General features: G+C 36.9%; 1 protein-coding gene and 1 long non-coding RNA gene across 2 annotated transcripts; one reads left to right on the top strand and one right to left on the bottom strand.

The window, feature by feature from the left end:
- Nucleotides 1–1,462: 1,462 nt before the first annotated feature.
- LOC149038325 (uncharacterized) lies at nucleotides 1,463–3,582 on the bottom strand. The gene is made up of 2 exons (XR_016181171.1): nucleotides 3,192–3,582; nucleotides 1,463–2,966 (listed from the first exon to the last, which is right to left on the bottom strand). It is a non-coding gene; the product is annotated as an uncharacterized LOC149038325 (long non-coding RNA).
- Nucleotides 3,583–3,720: 138 nt separating this feature from the next.
- Nucleotides 3,721–14,824, top strand: LOC113678318 (fizzy-related protein homolog). The gene is made up of 20 exons (XM_089187733.1): nucleotides 3,721–4,563; nucleotides 5,223–5,305; nucleotides 5,435–5,489; nucleotides 5,988–6,025; nucleotides 6,203–6,225; nucleotides 7,704–7,768; nucleotides 8,087–8,152; nucleotides 8,487–8,563; nucleotides 9,043–9,070; nucleotides 9,473–9,529; nucleotides 9,976–10,074; nucleotides 10,315–10,380; nucleotides 10,615–10,717; nucleotides 11,322–11,440; nucleotides 11,902–12,057; nucleotides 12,326–12,427; nucleotides 12,748–12,786; nucleotides 12,902–13,006; nucleotides 13,288–13,380; nucleotides 14,074–14,824. The coding sequence occupies exons 1-20, from the start codon at nucleotides 4,498–4,500 to the stop codon at nucleotides 14,113–14,115; spliced, it is 1,482 nt and encodes a 493-aa protein (XP_089043859.1). The 5' UTR covers nucleotides 3,721–4,497; the 3' UTR covers nucleotides 14,116–14,824.
- The last annotated feature ends 80 nt before the right edge of the window (nucleotides 14,825–14,904 follow it).

Genomic DNA, 14,904 nt, shown 5'->3' with positions numbered 1-14,904 from the left:
TTCCAAAGTGCGTGTCACTGTTGAGAACCCAAGAAAATCATGAGAAAGTCGCCGATGGATTAGCCATAAAAATAAGCCCAACTCTGAGTCAATGCCAAACCACAAGAAAGTTGTGAAACTCGCGCCAATGTAAAAAAAAAAAAACAACTGAGGTTCGAAGTATGGGTCGCTAACATCCTATGAAAATCATGGGAAAGTCGAGGAGATTGGTCATGGTACCAACCAATGCCACTTTCCCATGAAAATCAAGAAACCTGTGGTAACTAGCCAACATATGCTAGAATGACAATCTTTAATAAAATTCATATCTAATAAGGATGTGTGAAATGGCCAATATCGCTCTTGGCCGAGATACTGGTTTGCCGTGTTTTGGCAGTTATTTTGGCGAATATGGTTAAAATCAAATCTGTGTAAAAACAGTAAAATCAACGAGTTATTGAGGTTCGTCAACATAGGGAGGGTCCTCTTAGTCTAGAGAAAAACTTCTGCCCACGGCTAAAGGCGTTAAATTAATAAATTGATATATCTGGGCGGCATATCAAACAGCAACACTAAACTTCTCCTTTCTCACAGCTTTTTCCCCTTTAACATCTTTGTTCATTCCATTTTTTTTAAAGTAAAAACTCGTTTTGGAGGCATAAAGGTCCCTAAAGCAACGTTTCAAGATTTTATGGCGATCTTGTGAAAAACATGTAGTTCCAGCTAGTTTTGAGGGTTTTGGCAGCTATTTACACAAAAAGTGGGTAAAATCAGCCCAATTTGTCGTGTTTCTGACGGTTTTTACGCGTTTTTTCCCCAAATTTTACTGAGAACACTGCGTTTTAGCTGGAATAAGTGTTTTCACATGGATTGTATCCCTATTTTGTTAAAGACATCGTGCTTTTGAATGTAAAATAGGCTGATTTTTGCAAAAAAAAAAGTGTTTTTCAGGTCGAATTGAGCGCTTTTGTCAACTTTTGCGTAAAATTTGGCAAAAACTCGTGCGTTCTGCCGGATTTTGGTGTTTTTAGATAGATTTCATTGCAATTTTACGAAATACATGTAGTTTCAGCTAGTTTGCAGCGTTTTGGGCTTGAGACCGGCAAGAGTGATGGTAGACACTCTTAGCAGAGATAATTGTGCTAGCAGATGTTAAAATTTCACCTGTAAAGACAATAAATTAATTGGACACAAGAAAAAGGAAACTTGATAAAAAAATTAGAATAATGGCGGGGAGAAAAGAGGGCTGCACTAAAGATTATGTACTTGTGTTCTTGAAGCTGAAAATTAACAAGGTTCCTAACAATTTTTGAAAATCACACAAATCCCAAGCTATATCCAGGGTTTTCTCTTAATAAAATTAACTCTTAAAACAAATTGGGATTTTACCTTGGGCCTTTTTTTTTACTTTTTATGTACATTATTTATGTATAAATAATGCTCCCCTGACCCTCCCCCAAATTTCCAGAACAAATGGAAACTCTTAAGAATGATCAAGCTTTACCTTATTATTTAAAATTTTTACATCTTGAATTATCAAGTTATCACAGAGGATTTCTTGGTACTTTAACCTGTTTAACACCCTAAAAGAAGTGCACATATATACTACACACAATCAGCCCAGTCAAAATGTGCCACAGCTGACAATTTGGCTGCCTGCCACAATATAGCTGCCGCTAACTTCACACTTTTCACACTTCCATTCAAGACAAGGTTCAGCCTCTGCTGCCTATTACTATCACCAGCTTGCCTTCCACTCAAAAACATTTTGACTGAGCTCATCCATACATACATACATAAGTGGGAGATTAGGTTACATGAGCGAACCTGCACTATTGAAAGAGATCAATGAATTACAATTCAAAGAAACATTGATAAATAAAATAAATCAATAGAAATGACAAAAATCAAACTAACAGCAGACAGTACTCTTTCAGCCTTCTGGACCTGAGCAGTGCAGTGATCTTCAACTAAGTGCTTAATTTGGACATAAAACCAGAACTTGGTATAGCTAAATATTATTATTTTTCTTTTAATATTCCCACTCCAGCTGATGTGTATTATTTGAATTACAAGTCTTATTAGCATGCAAAATCACCTATGGACAAGGCACACACTTTGGACATAAAACCAGAACTTGGTATAGCTAAATATTATTATTTTTCTTTTAATATTCCCACTCCAGCTGATGTGTATTATTTGAATTACAAGTCTTATTAGCATGCAAAATCACCTACAGACAAGGCACACACTTTGCACCAAAATAGCTTTGCATCAAGTACATTATCTAGTACATCATTACCATCTTCAGGTATTTCTAATTTACTTGTGAAAATCACACAAATCATAAGCTATATACAGCATACAATCAACAGCAAATTATTAGAAAGGAATGCAGTAAATTTTAATAAGAATATTACTAAGTAGTTAAATAACAAATAGCCCAGTAAAATTGTGCCCGTTGCTGGGAATTTGGTTCTCAATAAAATTAGCTAAAATAGCCAATCTTGAGTTTTACTGCTCACTCAAAATGGGCTGGCAGCTTACAATTTGGCCGCCTACAATGAAGTACCTTCCGCTAACTTCACATTTTTCAGACTGCTTTTCAGGAAGAGGTTTGGCCAGCTTTTCTACTACTCAAAAACATTTTGACTGGGCTGTGCAAGTCTTACTAGCATATAAAAAGCACCTTCAGGTAGATTACAGCATAGCAGACTTTGTACCAAATGCTCTGCATTAAGTACATCATTACCCTCTTCAAGTATTTCTAGTTTACTTGTGAAAATCCCACAAATCACAAGGTATATTACATTATACATTCCAGTTGACAAAGCAATCAAGGGTAATTTTTTCATAATGGATGCAATGATCTTCAGTATCAAGATTATTTGGTACCTAAATAGTAAAATGTTCGAGAGAAGAAATAATCATAAACATTTTTTCTTTCTCATCAGCATCGACTTCCAAAAGTAATGGATAATGACCACCTAAAACAAAGAAGAAATAAATCAAATCTTTGATTTCACAGGGCTTCAATACGAAACAACTATACATATCTTTTATTTCCTACCACTTACAAGTGGCAGGAATGGCTGAAATGGCCTTCACGTGAACACAACAGAATCCTATGCGTGTATAACCATGTAGAACTATTTATTCGGTATCGAAATTACATCCCAAATGTCATGATATTTGACTGAAACTCAGCTTACCCATCTTTCGTTTAGACTTCGAAACTTGCTGCTTTTTACCACCGTTTCAATGTTTTCTTGTTGTTCAAAAGGTGGTAGGGCCATTGCAGACCGTGATTTTTTTTTACTTGAGAACCAGATCACAACACCCAAGCCTTTTCACGCTAAATATTAAACTACTGAGATTTCCTTCGCCGCCGTAAGCCGCCATTTTATCTTTCCCTGAATACTAGTTCCCAAGCTTCGAGCCCGAAGGTCTCAGACATGCACTGAAATTATGATATTCGTTATTTCAGGGCCAATTTAGAAATAACGGTAATCGTTATTTTGGTGTCGAGATCAAGCTGATCACAACTGAACGGACATTTACCCCTTTCCTCCGCCATCTTGAATGTTGTAAGACAGTGGAACCGAGTCCTTCTCTTTATTTAACACGTTTAAAGAGGATTGGTAAAGAGTGCCACGAAATTACTATATCCATAAATTTGGTGCCAATTTAGAAATAACGATAATCGTAATTTCGGTCTCGAGATCATGTTGGTTTTGCAGCATCCCGGATGTTATCTGAAGAGCCAAAGTAACAACATCACATCAGCCGTTTACTTTTTGAAATTTATATTTCAAAAGAATACACGTGTGGCCATATATTTCTCACACGTTTGGCTATCTGCCTAAATTCCACTCCGTTTTAAAACCAGTGGTCCTTTATACAGAGAGAAGCAAGCACTGGACAAAGGAAAGCGCGTGGTTTGACCGAAATGCCGGGTTTACTCTGCTGGAAGATGTGAAGTGAAATAACATTTCGTTTCCTTCGAAATTCCATGAGTTCACTTTGAAGTGAGAGAGTAATGGAGACAATGTTGCTTTGGATGTAGTTTCGTCTACACATTTTGAAATCTAGAAGCGGACAATACATTGTGTTGCTGAAAGACTTCCGATTTTTAACTTCGAATTCTTCATTTCATAATTTGTCTATAAAATTACCTTGCTGAATTTCTTATCTTCACCAGCCTTGTTTTGAAAACAAGGGCATTTTTGTCGTTGATTCATCCGCATTGAATCAAGTGAAAGCTTGGTTTAAAACTTTTGAGTACTGCATTCTGTGAAGCAAGTAAAACGGCATTGACTTCTAACGTACATCCTAGCTACCTGGGGCTGGAACAAGTGACTTCAGAGTTAATCGTCCAACTTTCAATGTGTATTTGCAGTCTTTATGCACAACTTGCAAAGAGAGAACGATCGATTTTCTTAGAAGGCCAAGCACTTCTATAAACTGAAGACAACCATAGAATTTCAAAGCGCGTGTACTCATCCAAAACAGCTGAAAATGGACCCAGAATATGAAAGGAGACTTCTACGTCAACCTAATGGACGGAGTCCTCTTGCTAATTCTGTAAGTATGAACGAGGCTTCAGTATTAAACTTGTGTTCCTTGCTTAGATGGTTTTAGCATTAGTAGGTTTGCTAAAGTTTCAACACAGTAGATGTTGCACATTTACAAGTAGGGTTTGGTAAATTTTTAAGAGATCATGTCTTGTGACAACAGAAAATGTTGTGGAATGGCATTGTAAACAAGGTGATATGTTTTTACCACATTAACAATTACAGCATGGGGATATTCCCGTATTACTTATTTTATTGTAATCTCTACTGATAGAAATAAATTTCCCCGTAAAAGCAGATTTTCCTCATTTTTTTCATTCATTTTTCATTCCCTCTTATCCCTGCTTCTTCCAGTTGTTATCACCTTGAAAAGTTCCTTCCTCATTTAAGAGCAAAGGTTGAATGAAATAGTAATTTATTTGGGCTTCCTTCCCTATTAGTGATATAGAACAACAAAAAGAGAGAACTCAGAAAGGTAGAACTGAAGAGAAAAATAAAGGGTATAATGTCGAAACAAAAAAAAATGACTGGTTCTGCTCACACTCAGGGAAACCCACTGTCCATCATTTTGAGTTTATGACATATGTAAGTTCTTCCATGTAATTTTGGCATATTGGAGGAATTACTTTGTCTGATTATCTTGCCATTTTCTTTTCTTTATTTTTACAGCCATGTTCGAGTGGAATAAGGCATTTCAGTTCACCTTATCTGAGCCCATTGAGCTCTCCTAGCAAAGAAAAGTATGGAGACAGGTAAAGAAAGTGTCATGGAATAGTCACTATGCTTTCAATTCATATCTGAAACATTTCTTTCAAACTTAAACATTCAATATGAATGCATTCTTTCTTTAAAAAGTTTCCAACTTGCTTTCCTTTTACAAGGTTTATACCAAGCCGCAGTAGTCCAGCTCTTGAGCTTAATTTTGATTTGATACAAGTAGGTATACTGTTGTTGCTTGGATCTGTACAACCTCATATACATGTACATGTAAAAGGTATAATAACCTTTTCACTCTCATGAGTGACCAAGACAATTCTTCTATTCAATATCAATATGATATCAAGCTGACAGGTGACAAGAATTAAGAAAAATATCAACTGGGGGATTGTAGGTTGATTCAACACAAAATTCTCAGAACTAACATCATAAGGATTATATGGCAGACAGTAAGGAGAATTACTAATGTGTCTTGGTAGTGAGTTACCTTATTTTATAACTTGTAGCTAAGAAAAGCTCTTAGAATCATAAACAGTGCAAACTTTATTCCCTTACTGGACTGAAGATCCTTATTGTATGGAATTGAGCTGTTTCAGTTTCTCTCTCAACCTTTATTCTATGGTCACTTGACAAAATAGCTACATGTATTAAAAACTAAATTAAGATGAGTATTGGTAATAGTGTTGAAGATTGTTCATTTGTTCAAAATCTTCTCAGGAAAATAGTGATCCAGGAAAGAACAGTGCAGTCACAAGGTAAGCTTTATATTCCATGGGTGGTCAATTTTTGCAGGAATATTCTTTGGGAAGAAAATTTGACTCAAGTTGAAATTATGCAGCTTTTGTTTACCTTGTTTTTATCCTGATGTTTTCAAATACATTTGTTCAATCAAAACTACAAAATAAAATGATCAAAAATTTTATCTCTTTCAGAGATGCCAGTGTGGATTCCAAAGGTATGAATTCTTTTATATAATATATATGTAATACAAATGAATCCATCAGACTCAGGCAAGTCTTTTGGTGTATCCCAGTAATGAACACTACTTAAGAAGCAGTGAGGCCTTATTTCCACTATTGCATAAGTAGTGTTTTTCACTGTGAAGATGGCTTTCATATTCATTTCTTAATTCACAGTTCACAAATTTGATTTTTGTATATTCACAGTCATTTATTTATCTCTTCATGGATTTATCACATACCAACATAATGACCAGCTCCCAGTTGGCTTGTTAGCTCATTTGGTACAGCATTGCTCTGGTATCACAGAGGTCATGAGTTCAAATCCTGTACAGGCCTGAATTTTTTTCAGGCCTTAGTTTCATTCCTGCTTGAGTAGTGTTTGTTGCTGCAAAGATCATTTTATATTCATTTCTTAATCTGTGGTCCACATACATGTACCGTAATTTCCGGTCGATTACCCGCGGGTAATCTGTTGATTTTGCATTAAATCCGCGCCACTGCGGGTAATAGGGAGGTGCGGGTTATGTGACAATTTTAAATTCTTCTGGAAGTTGAATTGAAAAAATTTCTCACCTACCTGCGTTTCCACCTCTCAAATGAATTTTATTGTATCAAAAGTGCCACAAAGCGGCACGAAAACATGATGCCAACTCGAGTTTATTTCACGCATAATAAGTTGCGTGACAAACAAATTTTTATCGGCACGCGTGAAAACAAAACCTTGATGGTGACAAAAATAATCCAAGGATATCCAGCGCATCAGTAACAAATTTCCAGTTTTCACTAGCTTGAGCTAAAGAGAATTTTCCCGTTTTAAGGGACTTGTTAGGCCCAGTAGAACAGGAGATATCGATTTTTTTGAGAAATTGCCGACAGTAATTTTAAATCCCAAATGCATCACCAGAATGTTGAAAATAATAGGTGCGAAACTTAACTAATTTCGCGCTGAAAAAGTATTTTAACGACAAATGAACAATGGATATTGCTCATTACGCTCCTACATGCTATAAAAAGGTAACTGACTGAATAAGAATTATAAACCTCGATCATTCGCGATAAGTGTATCCACGAGTCACCAATTAAGTTAAAATGCCTGCTGTGAAACGCCCACGTCACAGTTTTACGTTTGATTATAAGCTTAGAGTAATAACTCTTGCCGATGAAATCGGTAATAGAGCAGCAGCAATAATCAATCAATAAAGTATAAGCTAATATTGACACAGAATTGTGCACATGTCTGAATCGAAAGACTGAAATGTATCGCCTTAATGTCACGTTTTCGCCACCGAAAAAGTTGAATAACAACGTGCGGGTTATCCACCGGTGCGGGTAATCCGTTGACTTTTTTTTTCGCCGTATGCAATAATCGGCTGGTGCGGGTAATCGGCCGTGCGGGTAATCGACCGGAAATTACGGTATATGATATTCATATAATTATTCACAGTCACATATTCAAATCTGTATGTTTCAGAGGGAATGGCTTATCAATGTCTGCTAAAGAATGAACTTCTTGGGGCTGGAATAGAAGACCTTAAGGTGACCTACAGGCATTTGCAGTTCTTTACAGACTTATGTTATTTATTTAATATCTGAGTGTGTACACTTTACAAAAGATTTCACCTGTATTTTGAGTACCATGTATTTAATATGGGTTTCAAAATTATCCCCAGAGCATAATTTTGCCTCTTTTTGGTTCACAATAAGTTGACCTCGAAAGTTACTTGGGAACGGATAATAAATTGTAAAATTATTTTTTTATAAGTGCCTTCTATTTTCTGTGAATTTTTTCAGTTGCTACCTCGAAGATTGTTTTAAAAACACTTGACAACTATTTTTTTAAACATTTTATTTCAGGATGTACCACAAGAGGAAAGAAGAGCACTTTCCAGCAACAGTAATCACATACATAGCATATTCCAGGTTTGAAAATTCTCTTTGACACTTAATGCACAGTTAGCGACAGTTAATGCACAGTCAGATAAATGTGTATCTCTAGCATCACTTTTTACAATGGGAAGGTTCAGTACTATTTTACCCCGCTCCCTCTCCTTCCTTCAGTCTATCCCCCCTCCTACCTCCCATCCCCACCCCCTCCCCCATCCTCCACTGTAGACAGCAGGGTTTGGATACTGCTCAGTTCTAGGGTAATTTACACAAGTGGATACTTTAACAAAGAGGACATATCTGTTTAGAACTCTGTTTATAAATTTCTCATCCTCCCACAGTGACTTTGCCAGTTTTCTTTTCTCTATAGTACCAAGTGAAAAGAAGTAAACAAGATGATACAGAATCAGTAGCTTCCTACTCACTGTCACCTGTAGGCAAGAAAAGGTAACTTACAAACTTGCCTATCTTTAACTTTTTAACTCCCATGAGTGACCAAGACAGAATTTCTCCTTACAATATCAGTACAATATCAGGCAGACAAGTGATGAGATTATAAAGAAAAATATCAATTAGGGGATTGTAAGTTGATCAAATACCAAATTCTCAAAATTAACATTACAAGAACTGTATGGCAGACAGTAAAGAGGATTACGAATGAGATCTTGGCAGTTAAAGGGTTAAATATACAATTTTTATTTACTTAACGATTATAAATGCATATGAAAAGTAGTACAAGCCCTGGGCCTGTGCTTGTTTGCATAGTCAGAGCAAAAATCTCTCTAAACCAGAGGGTGCCAGAGTTTTTTATCAATGGCTGTGTCAGAAGGAAACTTTCTGGAAACTCTAACATTTTGTATTGCTGAAGTAATGAATTGCAATTAACATGTATAACCAAAATGCACCTTTTTGTTTTCTTCTTTCAGTCAAAGACTGTTAAGATCGCCAAGAAAGGTCAGTTATGAACATTTTTTCTTGGTAGCTCATTCAAATTGTACATGTTTATGTAGCTGTTTACATAATGATTCTGTCAATATTTGTTTTTTTTCTTGTAAATTGATCCTTTGTAGCCTAAAAGTGACTAGCATTGAACTTCTCAGGACTTATAATATCACCCCTGAATCACACATTAAGGTCTTTAGAGTAAGGGAAATGATTATCAATTATCAACATATAAAGAAGCCCTTGACTGTCTAACAAATTCTCCTCATTAGCACCTTGAGAAATGCATAGAGAACAGAAGGGAGAATATGTATACTGATGTTGGGGCATTAAGGGTTAAATCAGCAAAGTTTGCTGGGGAACAATTCTCAATACCAATGCACAATGAAAGTTTGTATTCTTTTGTTCTTCTAGTCTACAAGAAAAATTTCCAAGATACCATTTAAAGTTTTAGATGCTCCAGAACTACAGGTTGGTTTAATCTATGTCTGACAGTGAGAGCAGTGCTACTTTTAATTTTTATTTTATATTTTAGCAAAACTATTTTAGAAAAAAAGTCACATTCTTGGCAATGAACTGTGCTGGATTTTTATCTTTCATACTTTGAAAGCCAATATATCTTTTAGTGTATAATTATGTACAATGTACATGCATTTAGTGTTTTGTTTCTTCCTTTTTTTTTCGGTGAGCTGCTTGATAAAAAAATATTCTTTTGATGATCATGCAAAAAAACTGGTGCATTTAATTTTTTCGGCTGGATTGTAAATTTAAGTTGGTCCTTTTAAGAGGAAAAGTAAGCAGTGGTTACTCATTTGATTATTAACAACCGTAAAAGAGCTGTGTATGTGTTTTTTCTTCAGTACTTACTTTCTTTCTCTTTTTTTTTTCTTTCATTTTGTGTGTTTTTTTTTCCTTAGGATGACTTTTATCTCAATCTTGTGGACTGGTCAGGACAAAATATTTTAAGTGTTGGATTAGGAACCTGTGTTTATCTTTGGAGTGCCTGCACCAGTCAGGTATGACAGTTTCTTTCTAAGGATGTTTCTGAAGGCCACGTTTTTTTGTGTGCGTAGTTTTATGCTTTATATGCTCCATTCAGTTTGCAAAAAAACACCAGGAAACCAGAAACAGCATGGCTGCAATATTGCCAAGGTCAAAATTTTGAAACACTGTCACTTGGCTACCAATTAGAATGACTTTGATGAGACAAAGTGATATCTTGCTAAACAAAATTATTTTCTGTAATTTCTCCACAGGTTACCAAACTCTGTGATCTTGCATCTGATGGGGACTCTGTGACATCTGTGTCTTGGTCAGAAAGGGTAAAGTGTAAAGTCAACTTTGATTTTTATCAAATCACGTTGTATGTTGTGCTACCAATTTTCAACCTCTGGGATTTTTTCTCTTTGTGTATAGTAACTATCAATGTTAAAAAGAAAATCAAGGAAGATGGAATAAAGAATCTTGATACCAGACTTATTCAACCAAAACTTAAAAATTTATACGTGACTGAGTGGTGATTTTGTTTGTTTATGAGCTTGTTTGTTTATTTGCAGAGTGGTCTGGTGGCTGTTGGGACTCACAAGGGTCTTGTTCAAATCTGGGATGCAGGTGCCCAAAAAAGAGTGTCTACTATTGAAGGACATACTGCTAGAGTTGGTAAGCAGGCCAAATTTACAGTCGGCACTATTTTTATTGCTTGAAACAGTACTAGTTTTCTTTTGTGTAGTTAGGTCAAAAAAGATCTCTTGCATGCTGCTCAAAACCAATTGAGGCGAATGAGGATATCACTGTACAGCAGGAATATTCTTAGTCTTCGCAAATGAATGCTTTGAAGTGTTGCAAACAAATTGTGACTAGTAAACTAAGAATTTAGAGATTTAACCTTTCAACTCCCATGAGTAACCAATACAGAATTCCTCCTTACAATATTGAAATAATATTAAGTAGACAAATGATGAGAATGCAGAAAAATGTCAAATAGCAGATTATTAGTTGATCCTATACCAAATTCTCAGAACTAACATCATAAAAATGTTATAGCTGAAAGTATAGCAAATTACTAATGGAATGTTGTTGCAAAACAGTTAAATTATGACCATTGTGATCCATAATTTTTTCATAAGATTAATACAAGTGAAGCAGTGGAAAAGATTAAAATCTGTCAAGTTTTTCCTACTTCTGTTGATGTAATGTACTAATTGCTGAATACATAGTTTCATACTAGACAATGTTTCCTATCAAATGTTGTACCATATCTTAGGTGCTCTGGCATGGAATGGTGATGTGCTCTCATCAGGGAGTAGGGACAGGCTGATTCTACAGCGTGATGCTAGAACACCCAATGCTGTGGAGAGAAGATTGATTGGACACAGGCAAGAGGTGGGGCTTCCCCCCTCCCCACTCCCCCCTCCCCCACCCCCCCAAAAAACAAGCCTCCCTCCCCCCTCCCCCCCCAAAAAAAAACAGACAAACTTTTGTCATATTCCATTTAATTTCTGCAGCAATACTCTGTCTTTGATGGTAATTATTGAAGTTAACCCTGTAAGTCCCACTAGTGACCTAGACAGAATTTCTCCTTACTCTTTCAGTACAGTATCAAGCAGACAAGTAATGAGAATAAAGAAAAATATCAATTAGGGAATTATTGGTTGCTCCAATTCCAAATTCTCCAAACTAACATCATATGAATTGTATAGCAGGCTCAAACTTTGAAATGACCTGTAAGGAATCCTCTGGGCTCTGTAGAAGCTGCTCTCTTGTACATGAGTACTGACATGTCTGTCTTTTCTTAGACTAAAGTGACTTTCTCTGTTTCTAATTGCACAACCTGCTGTCTATAGGTTTGCGGGCTGAAGTGGTCCCCAGATCATCAGCATTTAGCATCGGGAGGAAATGACAACAAGCTCTTGGTTTGGAGCATGTCCAGTCTGTCACCTGAGCAACAGTACAGTGAACACTCAGCGGCAGTCAAAGCCATTGCGTGGTCTCCACATCAGGTGTGTACATTATTCAGTGGTGTACTCTACAATATGATGGTACTGAATTTCTACAAGAGTCAGATATTTTGGACAGTAGTGTCCAATTTTGGACAGAAATGTCCAATTTTGGTCTGTAACTAGACACCAGTGTCCAATATTTGACACTAATATCCGATTTTTGACTCTAGTGTCTGATATTGGACACTAGTGTCCAATTTTAGACACTAATTTCTGATTTTAGACACTGGTAGAATCCTGACTCAAAGTGCCTGACTTTATATTGTAGCACGGTTTGTTGTCCTCTGGAGGCGGTACAGCTGACAGGTGTATTAGGTTTTGGAATACATTAACAGGACAGCCGCTACAGTGTGTTGACACTGGCTCGCAGGTATGTAGAATCGTCCCTTAAAATCCGAATCGAAAATTTCTCGGAACTTCTCGAAAGTTAAGCTTCGAAACTCGATTCTCGTTTCGCGATAGTTTCGAGTCGAAACTGTCATCTTATAGCTACTGCTCTGTGGGGTGTTGGGGGGGGGGGCGTAAATGGGTGGACTGTTTTACAGTTATTTGCTGTTTTCCATTCCCCCCACCGTTTACAGTCTGGAAGAGGGGGTGAGCTTCACTTCACAATGACAAATTTTTCCATGATATGTACACCTCCTAACATTCAACGCAATTTTTTTAATTTTGTTTTCTGCCTTGTTTTAGGTGTGCAACTTAGCGTGGTCCAAGCATTCAAATGAACTGGTGAGTGTTTTTTCATCTTTAAAGCAATAATTTCGCACACTAGGCCGGTATTCATTGTATTTATTCAATGCGCCCGTATTAGCGGAAATTCTCATCATTGTCTGTTGTTTTGTAGGTCAGTACACATGGTTACTCGCAAAATCAGATCTTGGTCTGGAAATACCCATCATTAACTCAAGTAGCTAAGCTAACGGGTCACTCCTACAGGGTTCTTTACTTGGTAAGCACATAATGTCATGTGTTCATTTCCTCTTCTTTGTGTGACATAGAAAGCTACGAGGACTATAGATTTCGCACGCGTTATCTTTAGTCACGTTATACGGCTTCTTTGGATGGCAATGAAAGTTGCGAGATCAAGCTTTAGCACGCGTTGTCCTTAGTCATGAAGTACTTCTCCGTTGCGTGGTAATCAGTTGAGAGAATGTCTTTATCACGCTATATCTTAAGTCACGCAATACAAAGCGAATTACTCACTGACGAGAGTTAACACGTTAATCTTAGGCCGTATCACCGGATGGTGAGGCTATCGTGACAGGAGCAGGAGATGAAACTCTTCGATTTTGGAACGTCTTCAATAAAGCCCGCTCGCATAAGGTATGGCTAATTTTCATTTTGTCTTTGGTCGATTGATTTATACCTTGGTATGCTTTATAATTTGTCAAGATCTCGTCATCCGTGTGTCCACGCGTTTCTTCAGATCAAGCATGTTGAAGGGAGTAACTTGTCTATAAAAGTAATTCTGATGTGTTCGCTTAGAGGACCTCTCACCGCCGTCTGTTTAACCACAGGTGACCCAAGCTCTAGCTGTGAGATGATCATCCAGGAGCATTTATTCCTAAATATTCCCATACAGACTTTTATTATTTCGCAAGATGATCATCTCACAGCTGGAGCTTGGGCCGCCTGTAGTTTGACCTGACAGAAGACTCTCGTGTTTGGGTTTTATCTTGTATCCCCCTCTCTGTGCATATCTCTTTCCCCCCCCCCCCTCCCTGTGGGGAACTGTTGAACTGTCAGCTACGTCTTACAAAATTTAGAAAGGGGTGGGGGTGGGGCTGACTTGTAATAAGTTTAGCGGAGTACAGACATAATCCAATTTGGTTCATGACAGCGAAACCGGGAGAGGCTCCAGAAGACAAATATAAAAAAAACCGCGCCCTGCGGTCTGGAAAAAATCTGTTTTCTTATTTGTCTTCAGCTAATAGTTTTGTTTTTGGATACAACAAGATTTTCCTTTCTTAAATGGCAGTTAGTAATTATTAAGTCAATTTCAATTGTTTTCTTCAGGAATCCAAGTCAGAGCTCAATCTGTTCTCCAGAATAAGATGATGTTTGCCCTAAGAGTTGGATCTTTAATGTAACAGTTATTGCGTTTGTACCAGGATACAATAATATGATTATCACTTAAGCACGAGTACTCCGTATTTTTGTGGAGGTAGTTGTCTTCGTTTAAGACGAAGCTTTCTCTCTAAGCGTTACCTCCAACTTTTTCTCTCTTTTTTGTAAATTTTTCGCCGATAAACTGTGTCTATCAAAATGTATGTAAATCAGTTGTCCGATGTTGTAAACTTGGGCTAAAATGCGATGGATTGCATTTTGGACTGTATTAGGGGTATTTCATTTTATTGAAAATATATATCTATACTTGACAAAAGCTGACAACAATTCGTTTGAAACCTGTAAATCAGCTACGTAAATTGGCGACACGATTATAGCTGGTTGCTGACAACTACTGCTGACGTTTGATGTATTTTGCTCTCGAAAGCTAACCACAACTTTCTCTCGTCACGCAATGTTTTGCCTTTTGTTGAGGAGAATTTTGCGATGACCCAGTCACGCCGGCAAGTCCAGGAGTACCTTGTGAGACGAAGAATGATTAGGTGAAATAATTTTAGAAAAACATTTTTTTTAAGGACATTTTACAGAAAGGGTGTAAAAAGGAGTTAGATTGCGTGGTTAGATGAAGTGGAAATCTGCAATGATATATGACCAGAAATGGTGAAAAGGAATAAACGAGAATTTTTCAACCTAGATAAAATGTTAAGCTCCGATTACCTAAACACAACAATGTACCATTGCTTTTTCCTACTTGATTCCCAGGCCCTATGTTCAATTAGC

Source organism: Pocillopora damicornis, chromosome 11 (assembly GCF_964200805.1).
Source record: "Pocillopora damicornis chromosome 11, jaPocDami1.2, whole genome shotgun sequence".
Classification (NCBI taxonomy): domain Eukaryota; kingdom Metazoa; phylum Cnidaria; class Anthozoa; order Scleractinia; family Pocilloporidae; genus Pocillopora; species Pocillopora damicornis.
This window is presented reverse-complemented; position numbering and strand designations above follow the sequence as displayed.